The sequence below is a fragment of the Balaenoptera physalus genome (assembly GCF_965194825.1).
Source record: "Balaenoptera physalus genome assembly, chromosome: 1".
Taxonomy (NCBI): Eukaryota; Metazoa; Chordata; class Mammalia; order Artiodactyla; family Balaenopteridae; genus Balaenoptera; species Balaenoptera physalus.
The window spans coordinates 173,188,353-173,210,299 of NC_138882.1; the positions used below are offsets into that span (position 1 = coordinate 173,188,353).

General features: G+C 42.7%; 1 protein-coding gene across 8 annotated transcripts in view; it reads left to right on the forward strand.

Annotated features, from left to right (window-relative positions):
• Positions 1 to 21,947, forward strand: part of LOC309663509 (uncharacterized protein) — a 52,239-nt gene that overhangs the window by 10,557 nt on the left and 19,735 nt on the right. For 3 of the 8 annotated variants that reach the window (XR_014265325.1, XR_014265326.1, XR_014265328.1), the window contains exon 3: positions 18,171 to 18,227. The exons of 1 other annotated variant lie outside the window; for it this stretch is intronic. Coding sequence is in view for 3 of the 7 variants with exons in the window: in XM_082467504.1 (XP_082323630.1) it covers positions 14,883 to 15,041; positions 18,171 to 18,227; positions 20,146 to 20,207 (278 nt within the window). In the remaining 4 variants the exon portion in view is untranslated. Of the gene's footprint in view, positions 1 to 14,882; positions 15,042 to 18,170; positions 18,228 to 20,145; positions 21,431 to 21,947 lie in introns of those variants that run through there. 4 more of the 8 variants (XM_082467503.1, XM_082467505.1, XM_082467504.1 and 1 more) reach the window with 3 other exon arrangements.

Here is a 21,947-nt window from a genome sequence, read left to right on the forward strand (position 1 = left end):
AACATCCACAACTTGACAATGTCTTGGCCACAGGTTCCGTCATTCAAAGTTGCATTTAGTTTTACGGTGCACATATGGTGAATTGTCAACAGTCCTCTTCTTAGAGGCTGACCTGTCTTTCTCAAGGAATCATCCAATCAATGTCCTAAAGCTCTTAAGTCTGGGAGCTCCTGTGGGTCAATGGAGGAACCGGGACCACAGGACCACAGTCGAGTTCTGGAGCCCAGAAAGGGCCACACCAGAAAGACAGCCCCTAGAGAAAGTCACCTCAGCAAGGCTTCCCTTTTCCTCTGGCTGACAGACAACTTGAACACCACTTTTCTCCTGGATGTGACAGGAAGCGCAAAGAGAAACAAGACTGGGGTGAGGACTGAGTCTCCGAGAAGAGCCTCATTACTGGGAAGGACCCAGGTGCTAGCTCTGGAATGTTCCATGACAGTGACTGAGTGGCCAGGCTTGGAGCCTGCATTAAGCGTGACAGCAGGAGAATCAGGAGATATGGCCAGTTCATCACATCTCTTCACCTGAGCGGTGCTAACGTTTCTGAGTGACCAGGGCCCCCTTCTCAGGAGGCTGCAGGAACCAGGAAATCAAAGGGCACAGAGTCATGGGCCCGGCAGGGACCCCAGAACAGTTGCCAGTCCAGGCTCCTCATCTTATCAATGGTCCACAATTGTGCTATGCTCTCATATTTATTACCTCAAGAACCTGTGTGTGCGTTGGAGGGTGGGAGGAGGAAGTTCTTGTTATCCCACATGTCAGAAGAGAAAATTGAACCACAGAGAGGGTAGTGCCTTGTCTAAGGTCACACAGCTGGTGTGTGGAGGAGTTGGGTGTGGAAACCAGGGCTCTGCTGGCTTCCACGCTGCTATTCCTCTCCAGGAACCAGAGAAGTGACGAGGCCTGAATTCATCCAGCAACAGCAAGCCCTCCTGTATCCTAAAGAGATATTGTTCTGATGTGTGATTGAGGGATAACCTTCCCAGCCCCTGTAACTTTATCAGTCAGGACAAGGAAGGCTCTGCTGCAGTAATAAATAGCCCCCAAATCAACAAAGATCAAAAATCTATCACTCAGGCTTTGTGTCCATTGAGGCCCAGCTGAGGCTCTGCCCCTCATGGTCTTCACTCAGGGACTTAGGCCAACAGAGTGGCCACCATTTGCTACATTGCCAGTCGCTGTAGCAAATCAACAGAGAACTCTGGAGGGTCTCCCATCAACATCAAATGCTCCAGCTCAGAGTTGGCACACACTACTGTCTCAGTCGGCTCAAGCTGCCATAACAAAATACTAGAATAGTATTGAGTGGCTTAAACAACAGTAATTTATTTCTCACAGTTCTGGAGACTAGAAGTCCAAGATCAAGGTGCTGGCAGGGTTGACGTCTGGTGAGCGCTCTCTCTCTGTTGCAGACAGCCGCCTTCTTGCTGTGTCCTCACATGACCTTTGCTCCATGCATGAGTATGGAGAGAGGGAGAGGAAGCAAGCTCTGGTATCTCTTTTTATAAGGACACTAATCCCATCACAGGGGCCCCACCCTCAGGACTTCTTCTAAACCTAATCAACTCCCAAGTACCCCATCTCCAAACACCATCATATTGAGGGTTCAGGCCTCAGTATATGAATTCTGGGGGGGACACGATTCAGTCAATAGCAAGCACTTTTGCTCACAATTGGCCAGAATGAGTTGCTCAACTACTCCCCCCACAACCACAGGGGGCCGGGAAGTCAACCCTTCCTTGTGGAGAGCAGGAATACTGGGCAAGAGGTGCTGGTGACCCCCACACCCAGCTTTTCAGCAAGGGTGACTGGGTGGCTGCTGCTGCCTTTTAGCAAAGTCACAGGACCCTGGGGCAGGAGCACAACTGAGGGAAAGATCATGATAATGACTTTCATTGAGAAATTGCCCCGAGTCAGGCCAATGATGCGTTCTATATATACACGATGTAATGTAATCATCATGACACATGTATAGCGGAGGTGTTGACACCCCCTTTAATAGGTTGATTTGCACACAAATAGTTATTGAGTGTCTTTTGTGTGCCAAGCTATGCTCTAGACAGCAGGAAATAGCAGTGAACAAAACCAGCCTAATCTTTGAGCTTGCATTTTACTGTAGAACGTGCATAATGATCAGAAAAACACATATGCATATGATCCCATGATGTCGGAGAGGGACACGTGATAGAGAAGAATAAAGCAGAGGGGCGGAGGGAGCCACGCAGAGGCTGCAGTGACGGGGTGTTCAGAGAAGGCCCATCTGGGGGCGGTGGGGGGACATCTGAGCAGAGACCTGAGTCAGGTGGGTCGTGTGCATCCAGGTGGATAAGCATCTGGGGCAGAGGGAAGGGCACATGCCAAGACCCTGGTGTGGGACTGTACTGGGTGTGGTCATGGGATGGCCAGGAGACCAGTGGGGCTGGAGCAGAGTGAGGAAGAAATGGAGGGAGAGGAGGTCACAGAGGATGGGGACCAGATCAGGCCAAGGCCTCGGAGGCCTTGGACTTCGTCCTGCATGTGGGCTGACCTGGGGGTGATCCAGATGTGTGGGCACGTGGGCAGCGTAACTGTGGCACCAGGAAATTCTGCCTCTGAATCCTGGCTGTGCCACTCCCCAGCTGGGTGAACTTGAGCAAATATGTCTCAGGTTCCTCATGCTCCGGGATGCCACCGCATCTACTTCAGGTGACGTCTAATCAGGGAAGAGCGTATAAATGACTCTGCACAGGGCCAGCTCTTGCAGCCGTCTCTCATGACTCCACTGTGTCATCTTAACTATTCCTGACAATATTTCTCCCCCACTTCCGCCTCCAGAATACCCACCTGGCCTTGTCACCGTTGGGCGACATTCTCCCCCTGAGGGGCTCCTGGGCGGCCTTCCCAGTTAGCCTCCCCCGCTCCACTCCCCCCTCCCCCGCAAGCAGTGGGACCCACAGCCTTTCTGTGCATCACCCTGCTCCCAGCACAGCTCCCTTGACCAGAGCTGGGCCTGGCAGGAGTAATGGTATTAGACCCATGAGTTATTCTTCCCTTGGCCAGACCTATAACGTGTAAACTGTAAACTGCATAAACTCAAGGGGTCTGTGGTGGGGTTCTGTCGTGGGCCTGGTCAAGGAGGATACTGGTGGGGGGGAAGGGGGGACCACGACGTGTAAGAGGAGCAGAAACCCAGGACCGTGAGGGAGACCCCCAGCTCTGCCCACTCCCTGCTCTCCGTTCTGGGGTCTGACCACACTCCTGACCTTGGATCTGGGGGGCCACCCCAGGTCCTGGATCCCCCTCTGGGTGTAAGTTAGCTTGAGTGAGTTTCTGATTCCTGCCATCAAGAGGACTTCATTGCCTGTGACTGCACACCCTTCTTTCAAGGCCCCATTCATCTGTGGCCCCCTCCGTGGAGCCCAGCCTGACCTTCCGCATGGTGGGCTTCTCCCGCCACCTCTGAGCCCAACACCTTGAACGTCCCTGTGAACCTCCCGTTCAACAGTGATGTTTGTCCATGTAGCACATCATGCCCTCTGGAAGGTCTCTTCCCAGGGGGTTGCAAATCCCGTTTCCTGATTCAAACCCCCAAACCCCAGGCCCCGGCGCAGGCCATACATATAGCAGGTGCTCAGTGCCAGTTTATTGAGCCAAGAGCTAATCAGAGTAGAGGTGACTTCGCTGGGTGCTGTCCCCGTGCCAGGCATTTGCACTTCCTGCCTCCATCATCCCATTTAATCCTCATGAGGAGCCAGACATCCTAGGTTCAAATCTCAGCCCTGTCGCTAACTAGCTGTGCGACCTGAGCAAGTTGTTGAACCTCCGAGTGCTTCGGTTTCTCATCTGTAAAATGGGGGTAATCATGGTTCCTCCCTCATGAGGTTGCTGTGAGGATTCAATGAGTTAACACAGGGAAGGTGCTAAGACTTGTACCTGGCACCGATAGGTGCTGCGCAAACATCAGCTATTTTGAGGCTGACTCAGATAAGGCGGCCTGAGGTCTAAGGTTACTGAATACACAACAGCACAGACCCTGCTTGGGAGAACGTGGAGATGCTGGGCCCACCGCTCACTGCCACTGGCACCGCGGCGAGGTCCACCTACAAGGCTGGTGGCCTGTGGGGCAGGCTGTTCTGAGCAGTGGCCCACGCGTGCTAATAAAGATCTACGGAGGAAGTGTGCACAGATAAGCCTGAGGGTGCTGCTAAAGCCGCGAGGAGATGTTGATCTGAGAGAACAAGGTGGGTGGTCTGGGCAGAGCTGCGGTCAACAGGGAATGTTCACCAAGAGGCACTGGAGCAGCCAGAGCAGTTGGTAAAAATGTAGAAATGTACCTTTATTGGCTGGTATCAGTTGCCATTCTGAGCCCCGTGTGCCCCAACCCCTCTCCAGGTACCCTCACACCTCTTCACCCTCCAGTAACTAAATAGTTACCATGCAGCCCAGCAGGGGGCCTCTGGGGCCCTGCCCAGCTCTGGCAGCCTCCAACCCTATTGGTCAGTGCCTTGGGTCTAGTGGTTGGTAAGTATTTTCAATCTCTCCCCGATCAAGAGACTATTTTTGCCGGCTTGAAACCTACTCCCTCTTTCTCTAGAGTACCGCCTCCTCCATTTTTCTTTGGGGACCCACTGCCACCACTTCCTAGGTCCTTGGTGGTTCGGGTTCCAGGAGATGAACACATAATGTCAGCCTGGCCAATTAGTAATTAAAAATACTGCACATAACCTCTGGCCATAGCAGTTAGCTTAGAGATGGGCATATACCTCAGGACTGACCACTGAAATTCTATCCTGAGACTTCTTTGGAATTACTGAGCTAGTGAAGCTCTCCCTTCTGCTGGAACCTCTGGGGGCCTCCAGGAAGAGAGGGGTTGTGTGGTAGGGAAGCGAAAAAGGAGAAAAATAAGAGTCAACTTACAGGGAGAGATGGATTCCTGAAGACCTCATCTGATCACCTGGATCCAGCCATACCTGAAATTCCCCTGGACGTTTCATTTAATACGCTTATAGTTCCTCTTCTGCTTTTCTTTCCCTTATAATCAAAAGGGTCCTGACTGATGCAGTTATTATCCCCATGAAATATTGTCCCTGGGAAGTAACTTCTCTACACTCAGGCACCTGGTCACATACAGAGATTCAAATCCAAAGCCAGCTGTCTCTAGTGGTGATGGTCTTTGAAGAAAGCTTTAATAGTTGGGCTGAGGGAAGCAAAGTAACAGGCCCTGCTCAAGATGCAATTTGCCGAGTCTGAAATCACTCAGCAAGGCAATCTGATTTGAGGAGGCCTGTTTTGCCGGCAATCTCCACAATTTCCTGGAATCCTCACCACTCACCTCCCAGGGCCAGACTGTCCACCGACCATGACAGTTCTGTTATCAGGCTTGGCAGGACACAAGCTGTTGCTGTGGCTGCCAGCCCAATAGGTGGTGAAGTACAGTGGAAGGTAATTTTCCTCTCTCTCACTTCCTGGGGAGCAGCTTCCCTGCTGCCATCAGGACGGCCTGATGCAGGGGGTGGGGAGAGTCTCCAGGAAGCCACGCGCTCAAATGAACCTTGACAGGTAATCATTCCCCAGAGCAGCTGGTGAGTTGTGATTAGCGCTCCCAAGGAGAGAGAGAGGTGGCCGTGCCTCCGCCAGTTCCCTAGGACTCCAGCCTGGAAGTTGCTGGAACCAGTGCAGGTGAGGGGAGGCTCCAGGTGCTATGGGATCATCTTCCTGTGACAGCCCAGGATGTACCACCAAAAGGCCCTTCTAGACTGGTCTCTGTTCGGGGATTCAGGGTTAAAGTCAAGGTGAAGCCGAGACCACGATCCCCGAACAGTCCCACGTCTGTCTCTCCTTCTATATGGTGACCCCCTTGAAGGTGGGGAGGCTCTCATCCCACTGTTGGCTCCTGAAGGCCCAGCACAGTGCTAGCTCCTAGGAAAGCTTTGTTACGTATTTGTTGACTGATTGAATAAATGGAAAAATAAATGAACTAAGAGGCCATCACTCCACAGGTGGGGAAACTGGGACCTACAGAGAACTCACAGCTCATTTGCAGCTACCACCAGCTATAACACAAATGGGTAGGGGACCTTATGCCCCGCTTGGCCCAGGACAGCCCAGTATATGCCTACTGCCCTGGCGTAATAATTAATAGTGCTTCCTCTCTCGCTCTCAATAGTTTCCTCATTTGGATAATTTTTCAGGGTCACTGACAGGGTGGGGTCTTGAGAGAGGGACGGGAACCAGCATCACCAAAAACTGCCTGAGGCTCAGCTTCCTTCTTTTAATCCTCACAACCACCCCCAATTCTCCATGGCTTTCCCACACCTTGAGCTTTCAAGTGTTCATAGATGCTCCATGACAGAGGTGTTCCATGGCCAAGTAAGTTTTGGAAAGGCTGAACTAAACAACCGTAAACTGACTTTCTCACCGTAGTGTTTCTCAGTGCCCCTCCTATGCTAATACAAGCATCAGGAAGAAAGAAAAGACACTCCTCCAACACCACAACTCCAGAAAGCAGTTGGTGTGGGACAAATCTTTATGCTAGTCCCCTTTAGTTTATGTCTTCACCCAGACAGGCGGTTTGCTGTGCCTCAGAATGTTATTGAGTTAACAGGAAGGGGGAAAAAATGCACAGGCATTTTATGGGGCTAAAGAGAAGCTCAGAATAAATGGCTTTTTGCTCTGTCAAGCAAAGCAAGGGTTTTTGATTATGCAAATTTGAGCCCTAAGCTGGGGTGCAGGTGGAGGTGGAAAAAGGAGAACAGGCACGGGAGGGACATGGATAAAACTGAGAAGAGAAAGGAAACCAGGAGAAGCAGTGATCAGGAGACCCTAAGCCCGGGGGAATCTGTAGACCTCTTTGGGAATGCCCTGGACTTTGCAGAGAGCCTGAGCTGTGGTTCAAGCCAGTTTACAAGACATTAAAGGAAAGGTGGCACCAGTAATCTGGAGGACTGTGGGCAACCCAGCTGAGCCATCTGAGGCCAGGGTGTTCTGTGATTCTGAGTCTCAGTGTTACAGTGGTAGGTTGGACTTTTGTTTCCCATCTTTTACTCCCTGCCTCTGCCATGTGGATTTGTAGAGCCCTAGAACAGGCAAGCTCACGATCTTGGCTTGGCCGTATGACTTGCTTTGGTCAATGGAATGTGGGTGCAAGTGACCATGGCATTTCCAAACTGAGGCCTTACAAAGTAAGGGGGCCCTTGGGAGTCAGAGAGTATAGGAGAAAAGCACAGGGAAGTGGGGAGCTTGAGAAAGCCATCCAATAATGCTGTGTATGAAGTCCTGGATACAAGCTGGGCATGTATGTAACTGACCCAAAACAATATACTAAAGGCTTGAAGAACTGAATTACAATGTAGTGTGCCCTTGGGGGAGGGGAGGCACACACTTGGGGAATAATCAGATAGTATTGCAATCTTTGAAAACTTAACTGAAATCGAAACTGCTGGCCAGAGAAGATGGGTGAGGATTTGTGGCCTGCACCCTCCTAATCTAACTGCCTTCTTTTAAAGAAAAATCAAAGTTCTCCACAAAATTTTAAAAGAACCCCAAAGTTTCAAAATGTCCAGGATATACTCCAAAATTACTCAATATACAAAGAATCAGAAAATCTCAACAACTTGTAGGGGAAAAGAGTATCAATAGGAGCCCATTCTGAAATGATAGTCATGTTGAAATTAACAGACAAAGATTTTTACAGCAGCTATGATAACAATGTTCCATGAAATCAGGGAAAATACTCTTAAAACAAATGGAAAGATAGAAATTCTCAGCAAAGAAATAGAAGCTTAAAAAAGAACCAAATGATATTATTCAGCCTTAAGAAGAGAGGAAAATTCTGACATATACTACAATGCAGAGAAACCTTGAGGACATTATGCTAAGTGAAATAAACCAGCCACAAAAGACAAATTCTGGATGGTTCCATTAACACAAGGTGCTTGGCATAGTCACTAGCATAGAGACAGAAAGCAGAATGGTGGTTGCCGGGCCTGGGGGGCAGAATGAGGAGTTTCTATGTAATGAGTATAGAGTTTTACAAGATGAAAAGAGTAATGAAGATGGATGGTAGTGATGGTTGCACAACATTATAAATATATTTAATACCACTGAACTATACATTTTTAAATGGTTAAGGTGGTAAATTTTATGTCACGTGTACTTTACCACAATTTTAACAATGGAAAAAAAATAACCAAATGGAATTTTAGATCTGAAAAAAGCAATAACTGAAATTTAAAATTTCATTGGATAGGCTCCATAAAGCAATGGATGTAACAGAGGAATGAGTCAGCCTGAGGACAGATCAATAAAAGTTATCCAATATAAACAACAGATGAGGGGATAGAAGAATGAGAAAATAATGAACAGAGCCTCAGGAAACTGTGAGGCAATATCAAAAGGTCTAACATTTGTGTCTTTGAAGTCTTTCCAGAAGGAGAGAAGAAAGAGATCAGTGCAGAAAAAGTGTTTGAAGAAATAATGGATATAAACTTCTCAAATTTGTAGAAAGACATTATTTTATGAATTCAAGAAGTTTAGCAAACCCAAAATGGATATACCCAAAGAAAATCATGCCTTGTTATATCATAATCAAGTTACTGAAGACCAAAGACAAAGAAAAAAATCTTGAAAGCAACCATAGAAAAACAACATTTTACATACAGGAGAAAAATACACACAAATGACCATGGATTTCTAACTAGAATTCATAGCGCCAAAAGACAGTGGAACATTCTTTTTTTTTTTTTGAATTTTATTTAATTTATTTTTTTATACAGCAGGTTCTTATTAGTTATCAATTTTATACATATTTGGAACATTCTTAAAGTATTAAAGGAAAACTACTGTCAACCCAGTATTCTATAGCTACTAAAAAATATCCTTCAGGAATGAAGGCAAAATAAGGACATTCTCAGATGAAAGAAAATTAAGAGAATTTGTCACCAGCACACCTTCTCTGAAATAAATGCTAAAGGGAGTTCAGATAGAAAGGAAATGGTACCAGTGAAAAACTCGGAACTTCAGAAATGAAGCTAGAGTAACAGAATTGGTAAACATCTGGGTAACAATAATAGACTATTTTTCTCCCTTTAGTACTTTAAAATATGTATGATAGTTGAAAACAAAAATTATAACATTATCTGGTAGTATATACATGTAAAACTTATGACAACTGTAATACAAAGGTTGGAGAGTAAAAGAAATAATGGATTGTAACATTTCTAAATTTCCCTTAAGTGGTAAAATATTAATTTGAAGTAGACTGTTCAGTATGTATATTGTATGTTAAGTGTGTATATTGTTATCCCTAGAGAACCACCAAAAAAATCTGTACAAAGAGATGTAATAAAAAGACCAAGATATAAATTTAAATGGAACAATAAAAATATTCAAATAACCAAAAAGAAGTCAGGAAAGGGGAAATCAAGGGAAATACGTACAAGGAATAAATAAAATCTCAGTCTTAAATCCAAACATATCAATAATTACATTAAATGCAAATCATCTAAACACCTCAATTAAAAGACAGAGATTGCTAGATTGGATTTCTTTTAAAGACCCAACTACATGTTGTCTACAAGAAAACCACTTTTTATGTAAAGATATAGATAGGTTAAAAGTAAAAAGCTGGTAAAAAAATGTACTATGCAAACATTAATCAAAAGAAACTTGGCATGGCTATTAATATCAGAAAAATGTAGATTTCAGAAACAGGAGAGTTATCAGAGATAAAGCAAGATATTACATAATGACAAAAGAGTCGATTTAACATGAAGACATAGCAATCCTAAATATGTATGGAGCTAACAAAAGAGCTTCAAAATATAGCGTAAGGAGAAACTGACAAGTCCACAGTTATATTTGGAGACTTCAACATTCCTCTCTGTGATTGATAGAAAAAGTATACAGAAAATCAGTAAAAGTAGACCTCAACAATATGACCAACTTAGCCTAATTGTCATTTAAAAAATACCACACCCAACAACAGCAGAAAACATTCTTTTTAAGTGCACATGGAATATTCACGAAGATAGACCATATCTTGGGTCATAAAACAAAGTAACAAATTTAAAAGAATTGAAATCCTATAAAGTATGTTCTCTGGCCAAAATGGGAATAAACTATAAATCAATAACAGAAAGATATCTGGAGATTCCCAAACACTTGGAAGTTTAGCAGCACACTTATGACTAATCTATAGGTCAAAAAAAGTCTAAAGGTAAATCAAAAAATATTTTGAGCTTAATGAAAATTTGTGGGATGTAGCTAAAGCTGTGTTGGTAGGAAATTTTATGTTAAATGCTTATATTAAGGGAAAAAAGAAATATCTCAAGGCCAATAATCTAAGCTTCCATGTTAAGAAAGTAGAAAAAGAAGAGCAAAATAAAAATGCAACCAGAAGGAAGGAAGTAATAAAGACAGAAGCAGAAACCAATGAAATTTAAAACAAAAGCAGTAGAGAAAGACAAAATCAAAATTTGGTTAATTTTTAAAAATCAATAAAATTGATAAACCTTGTTCAGACTGATCAAGAAAAAAAGGGAGAAGACACAAATTACCAATACCATAAATGAAAGCAGGGGCTTCACTAATGGCCTCACAGACATTAATATGAGAATAAGCAAATACTTTGACCAACTCTACACCTATAAATTTGACAATTTAGATGAAATGGACCAATTCCTTGAAAGATAAAAACTACCAAAGCTCACTCAAGAAGAATCTGATGATCTGAGTAGCCCTCTGTCTATTAAGAAATTAAATTTATAGTTAGAAAACCTTCCAAAAAAGAAAATTCGAAGCACAGATGGTATCACTGTCAAACTCTATCAACATCTAAGGGACATAATAATAACCAACTCTACACAATCTCTTCCAGAATGTAGAAAAGGAGGGAACACTTCCCAACACACTTTATGAGGTCAGCATTACCATGATAACAAAACCAGACAAAGACCATATAGGAAAAGAAAACTAAAGATTAATATTCCTGTGTGAATATAGATGCAAAAATCCTCGATAAAATATTAGCATGTCGAATCCAAGAATATATAATAAGAATAATACATCATGGCCATTTTGTTTATTCCAAGAATGAAGATGATTGAAATTTAAGAATCGATCCATGTTATCCATGATGTCAACAGACTAAAGAAGAAAAAATATGCATACACATACATATATATACACATATACATATATATATGATCATATTAACAGATGCAGAAGACATTTTGACATTTGACAAAATTCAATATATGCTCATGATTTTTTAAAAAATCTCTCAACAAACAAGGAATAAAAATGAATTTCCCTAACCTGGTAAAGGGCATCTACAGAAAATTTACAGCTAACATCATACTTATTTTTTAATTTTTTTTTAATTGAGGTACAGTTGATTTACAATGTCATGTTAGTTTCAGGTGTACAGCACAGTGATTCTGATATATATATATATATATATATATATATATATATATATATATATATATATATCTTCTTTTTCAGATTCTTTTCCCTTATATGTTATTACAAAATATTGCATATAGTTCCCTGTGCTGTACAATAGGTCCTTGTTGGTTATCTATTTTATATATAGTAATATGTATATGTTAATCCCAACCTCCTAATTTATCCCTGCCCCCTCCTTTCCCCTTTGGTAACCAGAAGTTTGTTTTCTATATCTGTGGGTTAAATGTTTTGATGTCATTAAAATTATTAAAGTAAGAAAACTGGGAAAAAATGAATGCATCTCTATTTACATTTGGGGGGAAATGTAAATATGTATTTACGTTTAGGGGGAAAACATGGAAGAATAGACTAGAGCAATGGCTGGGAAAGGATGTCCTGAAGGCTAAATCTGGCCTGCCATGTGTTTTTATATGAGCCACAAGCTGTGAATGGTTTTTATATTTTTAAATAGTAAGGGTAAATCAAAAGAAGAATAATATTTCATAATATATAAAATTATATGAAATTCAAATTTCAGTGTCAATAAATAAAGTTTTATTGGAACCCAGCTATGCCCATTCATTTACGTATTGTCCATGTCGGCTTTCACACTATAATGGCAAGGTAGAGCAGCTAACATCATACTTGATAGTGAAACATGGAAGGCATTTCTGCTAAGATAGGGAACAAGACAAGAATGTCAGCTCTCACTATTCTTATTCATCTTTGTACTAAAAGTCCTAGACAGTCTATTAAGAGGAAAAAGACATACAGATTGAATGATTTCACAATATATGTATACATATATCAAAACTTAAAGTAGCACACTTTAAAATACACACATTTTGTCAGTTATACCTCAATAAAGCTGAAAAAAATAAGTAAAACTGTCCCTATTCACAGATGACATGACTGTCCATGTAGAAAATCCCAAGGAATCTATTTAAAAAAATTTCCTAGAACTAAGAAGTTCTGGCAAGGCCATAGTATACAAAGTTAACATATGAAAATCTCTTTGTACTACAATGAACAGCTAGAAATCAAAAATTTTAAAACAATACCATAGGGGCTTCCCTGGTGGCGCAGTGGTTGAGAGTCTGCCTGCCAATGCAGGGGACACGGGTTCGAGCCCTGGTCTGGGAGGATCCCACATGCCACGGAGCAGCTGGGCCCGTGAGCCACAACTACTGAGCCTGCACGTCTGGAGCCTGTGCTCCGCAACAAGGGAGGCCGCGGCAGTGAGGGGCCCGCGCGCCACAATGAAGAGTGGCCCGCGCGCCACAATGAAGAGTGGCCCCCGCTTGCCGCAATTGGGGGGGGGCCCTCGCACAGAGGCGAGGACCCAACGCAGCCAAAAATAAATAAATAAATAAAATTTTTAAGAAAACAATACCATTTGCAATAGCTCCAAAAAATTAGAAATACTTAGGTACAAATGTAACAAAATATGTACAGGATCTATATGCTGAAAACTACAAACAAAAAAAAAAAAACTGATGAAAGAAACCAAAGACCTAAATAAATGGAGAAACATATCACATTCATGGACTGGGAGACTCACTACTGTTAATATGTCAATTCTCCCCAAATTATTCTATAGATTTAACATGACCACAATCAGAAGTTTAACAAAATATTTTGTCAGATATAGACAAGCTAATTCCAAAATTTATATGAAAAGACAAAGGAACTGAGTCAAAACAATTTTGTAAAATAAGAACAAAATTCTTAAGACTCAACTGTCCCAACTTTGAGACTTACTATAAAGTTATAGTAATTAAGGCAGTGTGATAATAGTGAGAGGATAAACATATAGATGAGCGGAATGGAACAGAGACCCCAAAAATGACTCACAAGAATATGGTCAATTGATGTTTGACAAAGGTGCAGAGGCAATTCAATAGATAAGGGATCATCTTTTTAACAAGTGATGGTGGAATCTGTGTGCAAAAAAACTGAACCTCGAAACATACCTCACACTTTACACAAAAATTAATTCAAAATGGATCATAGACTTAAATATAAAATGTAAACCTATAAGCTTTAGAAGAAAACATAGGAGAAAATCCTTGTGAACTTGAGTTAGGCAGAGCTCTTAGATGTGACATCAAAAATATGATCCATCAAAGAAAAAATGGATAAATTGGACTTCATCAAAATTAAAAACTTACTCTGTGAAAGACACTGGTAATAGAAAGAAAAGACAAGGGACAGATTAGAGGAAAATATTACAAATCACATATCCAGCAAAGAACTTGTGTTCAGAATCTATAAAGAACTCTCAAAACACAATATAAAAATGAACAACCCATTGAAAAAATAGACAAGAGATTTGAAGACAAAAGACTATTCACCAAAGAAGGCATATGAATGGAAAACAAGCACATGAAAAGGCATTCAACATCACTAGCCATTAGGGAAACATGAAATAAAACCATAATGAGATACCACCACACATCTACTAGAATGGCTATTAATTTATTTTAATTGACAAGGACGTCAGCACATCTCAATGCAGTGCTGGTCAGCATGCAAAATGGTACAGTCCTTTTGGGAAACAGTTTTGCAGTTTCTTATGGTGTTGAGCATGCACTTACCACATGACCCAGCCATACTGCTACTATGTATTTGCACTAGAGAAATAAAAACTTACCTTCACACAAAAGCCTGTATATGAATGTTTAGAGCAGCATTATTTACCGTTGCCCCAAATTGAGAACAACCCAAATGTTCTTCAACAGGTGAATGAATAAAAACCCCGGTAGAGTTAACCCTCCAGATCCCCGGGCTCCGCATCCATGGAGTCAACGCAGATCAAAAATATTAGGAAAAAAACTTTTCTAGAATGTTCCAATAAGCAAAACTTGAATATGCTGCACACCAGCAAGTTTTTACATAGCATTTACACTGTATTAGGTATTATAAGTAATCTAGAGACGAAAAAGTATATGGGAGGATGTACATAGGTTCTAGGAAAATACTACACCATTTTATGTAAGGGACTTGAGCATCCTCAGATTTTGGTATCCACAGGGATCCTGGACCAATCCTCCTCAGATACCAAGGGAAGCCTTTACATCCATTCAGTGGAACACTACTCAGCAGTAAAGAGGGCCGAACTACTGACACACACAACATGGATAGATGTCAAAATAATTATGCCAAGTGGAAGAAGCCAGACTCAAAAAGCTACATGCTGTGTGTTTCCATTTGTATGACATTCTGGAAAAGGCAAAACTATAGGCATGAGGAACAGACCAGGGGTTACCAGGCTTAGAGGTGGGGAAATAGTGTGACCACACAGAGGCACACAAGGGAATTTGGAGGTGATGGACTGTTCTGTGTCCTGATAGTGGTGGTTGTGACACTAAGTCACGCAATGTGTTAAAACTCAGAGACCTGTACACCACCAAAGGGTGGATTTTACTGTTTGTAAATTTTTTTTAATGTTTAAGACAAAATATTTGAAAAAGAGTCGAATGTTCCTGCTCACCCCTCCTCTGCTCTCTTCATTCGTCACGGAAAATCCTCCCCAGGGGAGCTGCTGGCTCAAGAAGGACCTGAGGACAGACCGGAGCCCACCTACACCCTCAAGAAGAGCCCTCTCACCTGCCGTGAGCAAGAAAATACGTTTGCTATTGTAACCCATTGAGATTTCCAGATGACTAATTACGTAGCAAAAAACTGACTAATACAGTTATACAAACTGATCTGATCATAGAAGACACCTGCTGGCATCTCTCAGCACTCCGTGTCCCTCGGAACCTGCTGCTCTGGGAAGGGTAGACTATTCTTGTAATCAGAATGTCTCAGAGCAAGAAATAAAGGGGCCACATTAACATCAGACAACCGCCCTGCACCTACCCGAGGACCATAGAACCTCACTTCCCTCTTGGATCTCCCCTGTTAGCTCTGAGCATCCACGGTGGACGGGGACACATGCTTAGGGCTCTGACCACCCTCAGCGTCCCCTCTGCCCTCCTCCTGGACTGCTGACCCCTGCAAGCCGTCAGTGGGGCCTCCCACCTCTGCCTCCAGTGCTGGTGTCTCTGGGAGCCTGCGCCTCTGCTGAGGGCTGAGGTCTCTCCCTGCTCCAATAGGCAGTGACCCCAGAAGGCCCAGGAGGTGCTGGGCGGGTGGCCTGCTCTGGGGAGAATGCCCCATCTCTTGTCTCTGGATGTTACCTGGTCCCTGAGCCGCACTGCTCAGAAGCTGAGGCTCACACAGCATCTCATGAATACAGCCATGCTCTGGCCTTAACCCGTCTCCCCATGGAATTGGAGAACTGTCCCTGTGGCCAGAAAGAGAAAGAGCACGATGCAGGCAGCTGCTCCTCCCCTCCCCCCGCCCACCAACCATCGCTTCCCTCTTTACCCACAGGCACCTGCTTCCAGAAATAAATTCTTCTCTTCTCCTTTAATCTAATGTACTTGAATAATGAAGAAAAGATATTTATGGAAGGGATGATGCCTAAGTCTACCTGCCAGGAGAACATGGGCCCCAGTTCCGATTCGTTCAAAGCACCTCTGCCCATTTAACAGATGAAGAAACTGAGACCCAGGGAGTAAACACAAGTTGCCCAAGGTTGCACAGCTGCTAAGGGGTAACGATGGGGATGAGCCTATAGCCCTGTGCTTCCAAAGATCTTTTCCATGTAGAAGGTTCAGGGGGTGAGGTTGGGGGTTAGGGGGTCAGAGGCGAATGAGTCAGGGGCGAGTGGAAAGTCCTTTGAACTCATGTTTATCTATAAAATTTATGTGACTCCAGACAGATGTATCTATCTTGGTTTTAATAAAAAGTGTTTCATGTTTGCCCTGGAGGGTAGTATAGGGTTTTATCTCTTTATTAATGTCCCTCTGTCATGGAGCAGATCCCCAGGGCTGAGCCTGCCCTGGGTTGAGAATTCCAGAAGTACACACCCAGCTGTCTCTGGGGATGGGGGGAGAATGTGCCAGGGGCGGGGGGTGAGTCTGATTGACCTGCTATTAGAGGCTCAGGAGAATTAGCCTAAGGGGGAAGGGGGAGTGTCTCTGTGTCATCTGCCAGCACCAGGGCCAGAAACCAGGGACTTCAACCTGGAAAACTAATGAACTGTCCTGGACACTGATGTCTCCATTTTAGAGATGGGGAAATTGAGGCCCAGCAAGGGAAGGCGACCTACGCAAAATCACCCAGTGAAGTGGGAGCTGAATCCGGGCCAGAATCGGGTCTCCTCAAGCCCACTCCGTGGAGTCCAGAGGTTGGGGGCCACCCTCCCGCGTGCCCCAGGCCCTGCAGTGGTCCCTGGTGGCCTCACTGGTGCTGGTGCTGACCGGAGGTGGGAGGTTATGGGCTCTGTCCTCCAGGAGGTCACAGGTCAGGGGTGGGAGGGCGGGGAGTAGGCCACCTCCCCAGTTCCTGCTCAGGCACCTCCCAGCTGTGTGACCTTGGGCAGTGACAGCCTCTCTGAACCTGGATCTCCTCAGCTCTGAAACAGGGACAGTGATGGCTGTGTACCGAGTGACATGAGACAAGGGGCGCTGACGAGGGCCCGGCAGAGTGACCGCTCTGCACAGGTCACCTGTTATTTTCCTTATGATTTTGACAGTTGTCATTACGGTCACTCCTACAGGCAGATTCAGGCTGAGGGAGGGTCTGGACAGCACTTCAGAGCCAGACCAGGCTTTGTCTGGTTGGGGCCCGGGCGGGTTTTAAGGAGACTGCACCTGAGCCAGGCAGGGAGCACATTGGGTAGGGAATGAAATCTCAGTGCCAAGGGCAGAGGAGCCCAGCAGACAGGGAAAGCCCTGCTTTGAGCTTGGAAAGGGTGGGAGGGGACACATCCAGGGAACAGATGAAGATGCCAGTGTGACCTGATGTGGGTCCAGGGCTTGTCACATGCAAACCACGATCTCCACTGCTCAGAGCAGCCGCATGAGGCAAGTGTCACGTCAGGGCTCAGGGCAGGCCAGCCCAAAATATGCCAAAGTGGCACATTCATTAGTGTGAATTATAGCTCCTTGAAGAACAGGCAGTGCAAGAAGAACACTCTGACCCTCCTCTTTGTCTCCTGAAGGCAGAAAATAAATCTCCCGTGTGAAGGGTGCCCTCCCTGTACCAGGAGGTAGAGAGGCAACCTTATCGCCAGAGATCGGGAACTTGGGGCCAAGAAGGCTGTGTAAACAAACTGTGCTTAGATAATTCACTAATTAGTACCCAAGCCCAAGTTTCTTTGTCTTGTCAGTTCTTCATAAATATATTGTTTCTATGTCGAAAAGGTATAAAGCTGCCTGCTTTGGTCATTGCTATGAGTCTCACATTTCTATAAATTCCCGTACGCACAAAATTAAAATTTGATTTTCTCCTGTGAATCTGTCTCATGTCAATCCAACGACTAGACCAGCCAGAAGAACCTAGAGGGGTAGAGGAAAATTTTTTTCCTCCCCAACATTTGGTGTAGTCAGCAGGATAAATTTTCCTGGCTAGATGCTGAGAGATCCTGGGACCTCTGACAAGTACAGGCAGAAGGTTAGCACTCTTACCATGTCAGCCTCCTGGATCTCTGCCTACAGACTCTGTTGCAAGCAGGAGTGGCGAGAGTCCTTTTCTTTTTCTAAATTTTGATTATCAGGAGAAAATATTTGTGGAACTCGTTCCTTGTCACATAGCGACTTGGTAACAAGGACTCTTGATTTTTATTGATCCTTTTCTTCCCAGAGATGGTTACTGTTTTTCTTTGTCTTTGTTGTGTCATTTGTCATCAGGAGGAAAAACCACAGGGCAGAACACAGGCACAGACCCTACAAGCTACTCACAGACTGGTAAGCTCCCAGTTCTCATCAGAGCAGAGTTTGTTTAGACAAACTTTTCTGTTTTTCTAAAATATCCCCTATGTAAAAACTGGATGAGGTTTTTCCTTTCTTCTTGTTTCATTTCCTGAGAACTTGCTCTGTGGCCAATGAGAATATTTTCTCTGGTATCTGCCGTCCGAATAGACTGAGATTTCAAGACAGGAAGTCACAAGCAGCACTCCATTTGTCCAGCTGTTCCAGCTGGCAGGGGGGTTTGTCATGAGGGGTCCCAGTCCCCCCAGGAGCCTTTGTCATCTCAATTTTCTTTACTTTGTTAGTGCTGGAAAAATCGCATTCCAGTAGCACTTGCCTGGTGTCACAGATTAGCAAGTTTGTAACTGGAGGTGTCTCATGTTCCCATGAGAGACAGGAGACACCATTTTCACTACACCATCCTCACACCTGTGCAATGAGGACCTTTGCTTTCTTAGACTATCTTTGAGAGTGAACTTTCTGGATCTTTTGAGAGCTGCACTCTCTGATGGGACACCCTTTGCATCCTTCCTTAACCTAAAAAGGCTTGTTGGTTTGAGTTGCTAATAAGATTCTATTTGTCAGTGGCCAGACAATGGATCCTTTAAATTGAAAATTTAAATTGAAAAAAAAGAAAATTTAGACAATTGTCTTATCTGTACCTATGGAAAGACCAAATTAAAAAGTATAATGACCAAAATATATATATAGTGGCTAGGCTTAAGGACTCCCTAACAAGATGAAAGAAGAGGAATTAAATTTAGAACAAAATTAAAGTCCACATCCAACATAAATTCCCCTTCTCAAACTCCAGCCCCAACTCCTTAGCACTTAACTCCCCAAACTCCACCTTCCCCAGAAAATCCCTTAAACACCCAGCTGTTTGTTTTAACTTCCCTTTCCCTACAAGATTTACAAAGAGCACTCCAGCCTACTCTCTAGGCCTAGAGTATACAGGTTACCCATGTAAATGCTAAAATCCAAGAAAAAAATTTAACAGAAGCATCCAGAACAGACAAAAATGTTTGTTTTGCTGGGGTCTATGATCAGGCTTTGCCAGCTTCAGACCTTCCTATGCAATGTTCTTTGCAGGTATAATCCTAGAACCCCACCGAAAAAATTCATGTCCCCTGGGCCACAGAATTTAGAAATCCTTTTATTTCCATCTTAGTTGGAAATTTTCTCCCTGATATAAAAAGGAAAATTCAAATAGTGTGGTGGAATGGGCAAACCAACTTCTAAGCATTATAATGGAAATGGCTACCCAATTCTTTGAAGATAACTTGAATGAATGCAAATTAAAAAAAAAGAGTTAAAATCAACAATTCTTAATTTACAACTTGACTCTAGAAAAACAAAAGTATAACTCTGAAAACAACTCAAAATCCACTCAGACCTTTTCCTGTTTGCCTTCAGACATTTGCAGATATTGTGAAAATCACGACATTGAAAGTACAATTGTCCTGCACCTAAGAAAAAAAAAAAAAAAAAGGAAATTTTTTTTTTTTTTTAGGAAATTTTTAATAATAATTACCTTAGGCTAATAATAATAGGCAAATATACTCCAAAACTCCTAGGGAAAAAAACTTGCATTCTTTCTCTGTCCCTTGAAGTTATACAGCTTATCCTGTCTTTGAAATGTGAACACAGCCCACAATTGCCTGAGACTAAAGGGTAGAAAAATAAAAGAGAAAGAAATCTTTTTAAAATACAAACTGCAAAAAAGCTCTCTTGCCAAACTCTAGACCACAGCCTCCTTAAGGTTACTTCCAGAGACAAATACAATTATTAAAATTCTTCTCCACAAATAGTAAAAGCCTTTAGCCATCTGAGCAAGTAAACTTTACTTATTCCAACTTGTTGACTGAAAAAAAATGCGCAACCTAAAAACTGAGAGCTATGTTTTATTCGGCAGACAAAACTGAGGACTTAAACCCAGGACACAACATCTCAGATAACCCTGAGAGGCTGCTCTGAAGAGGCAAGTGGGGAGAGCCAGGACATATAGGAGTTTTTGCAACAAACACCAGGTAGTGGGAACATCAAAAGATTATGGTTAATTCAAGAAAACCAGATGTCTCAAGTTAAGGAATTTAGCATTTTTCTATGTATGGGAAGATGCGAAGTCTGGGCTCATTGAAATCATTCCTTTGATCTGCACCTCAGCTGTCTGGGGCTGGTATCTGGTACTTTCCCATCCTGAGTCCCCTCAGAGTGCACCACTGGGGGTGGCTGCAGTGACTGACTGCTAGATGGGGGGCAAATCCTGCCTCCACCCTGAGATCCTTCAAGGCTCACCATTGGGCAGCCATAATGTGATGGCTTGATGGCTGCAACTCCTTTGTTTACTAATATGGCAGGTGGCATTTTTAGTTCACAAACTGTTATTTATAAACTAGTGAGTTTTATATTGTTTTAGAACAGAAGCTATAAGATCTCTGTATGTATGTATATATGTACATCATAAATATGGTATTTTTCTATCTTTAGATGGAATTGCCAACATTAATTTGTAAAAGAGCTCTACTTAACTGACTTAAAAATAAGCACTCATATAAATTCAGTATTTGTATACTGTCAGAAATATAGAAACTAACCCACATGCATTCAAGTTCACGTGATCTAGGAAAAATCTTTGGTAAATAAAAACTTGTTTAAATGTGTTGGTTTAATTAATACAGACATGTTTTTAGAGTTATCAACATTAAATACTCTTATTCTACCTAGATTTACTAAAAGTCAAATAAGCTTATGTTATCTGTTACAAAATTTGTCATCAGGAAAAATAGTTCGGAATGGCGGTTCACTTTGTCTAAAGTCTCATGAAGTTTTCATGAGTAGTCTAAAAATAAATTCTAGGAGCAAATAATATATAGAATGATATATATAATTATATACATATATATATAATGTCGATGGGATAAGAGTTTATAGTTGAACTTTTTAACGATAATTATGTGTTATGGTATGTATATATCTTCCAAAATCTTTTTGGTAGCTTAAAACTTTAAAGCTTTGCTAAATTAAATGACAGGATTTCACTGAGTGTCTAGATCATTTCCAAATAAGATAAAATACTGAAACATTAATTGCTAAACAAGTCTAAGTTTACCTACTTTTGACACCTTACTACAGAGACTATAGACGTTTGGGTCTATTAATAAACATTAATAAACATGTTTTGTGCCACATTGAAAAAACGTGCTATGAGGAAATATATCTTTCTAGAAATTATTAAATGAATTCATGAATTTGCCAATCTAAAAAATGCTGATGTAACAGTTCACAATTGATTACTTCTTAGTCTTCAATAGAAACTAAAATCTCTAAGGGTTAGGAATTCTAGTTAATATATGTAATTAAAGCTACTAAAGTAATAAGGATAAAAGGAAATGACTGTATATGAAAAGTAGGATGTATATTTTCAATAAAAGAAGGTATGCAGAAAGGAAATACGTTTTTACTGAGGAAAATGAATGTAATTTTGTCCTAAAGTAAAATGATTGTTCCAGAACAGAAAAAAAGAAAAAGGTAAGACAAAACCTAAATCAACATAGAAAGTTATAGAAGGTTTGTGGAAAAGGAACTTTTATACATGGACAGGACTAGCTAAGATTGGAATGAATGAGTTTTAATATCAAAAGTAAGCTGGGGGGCTTCCGTGGTGGCGCAGTGGTTGAGAATCTGCCTGCCAATGCAGGGGACACGGGTTCGAGT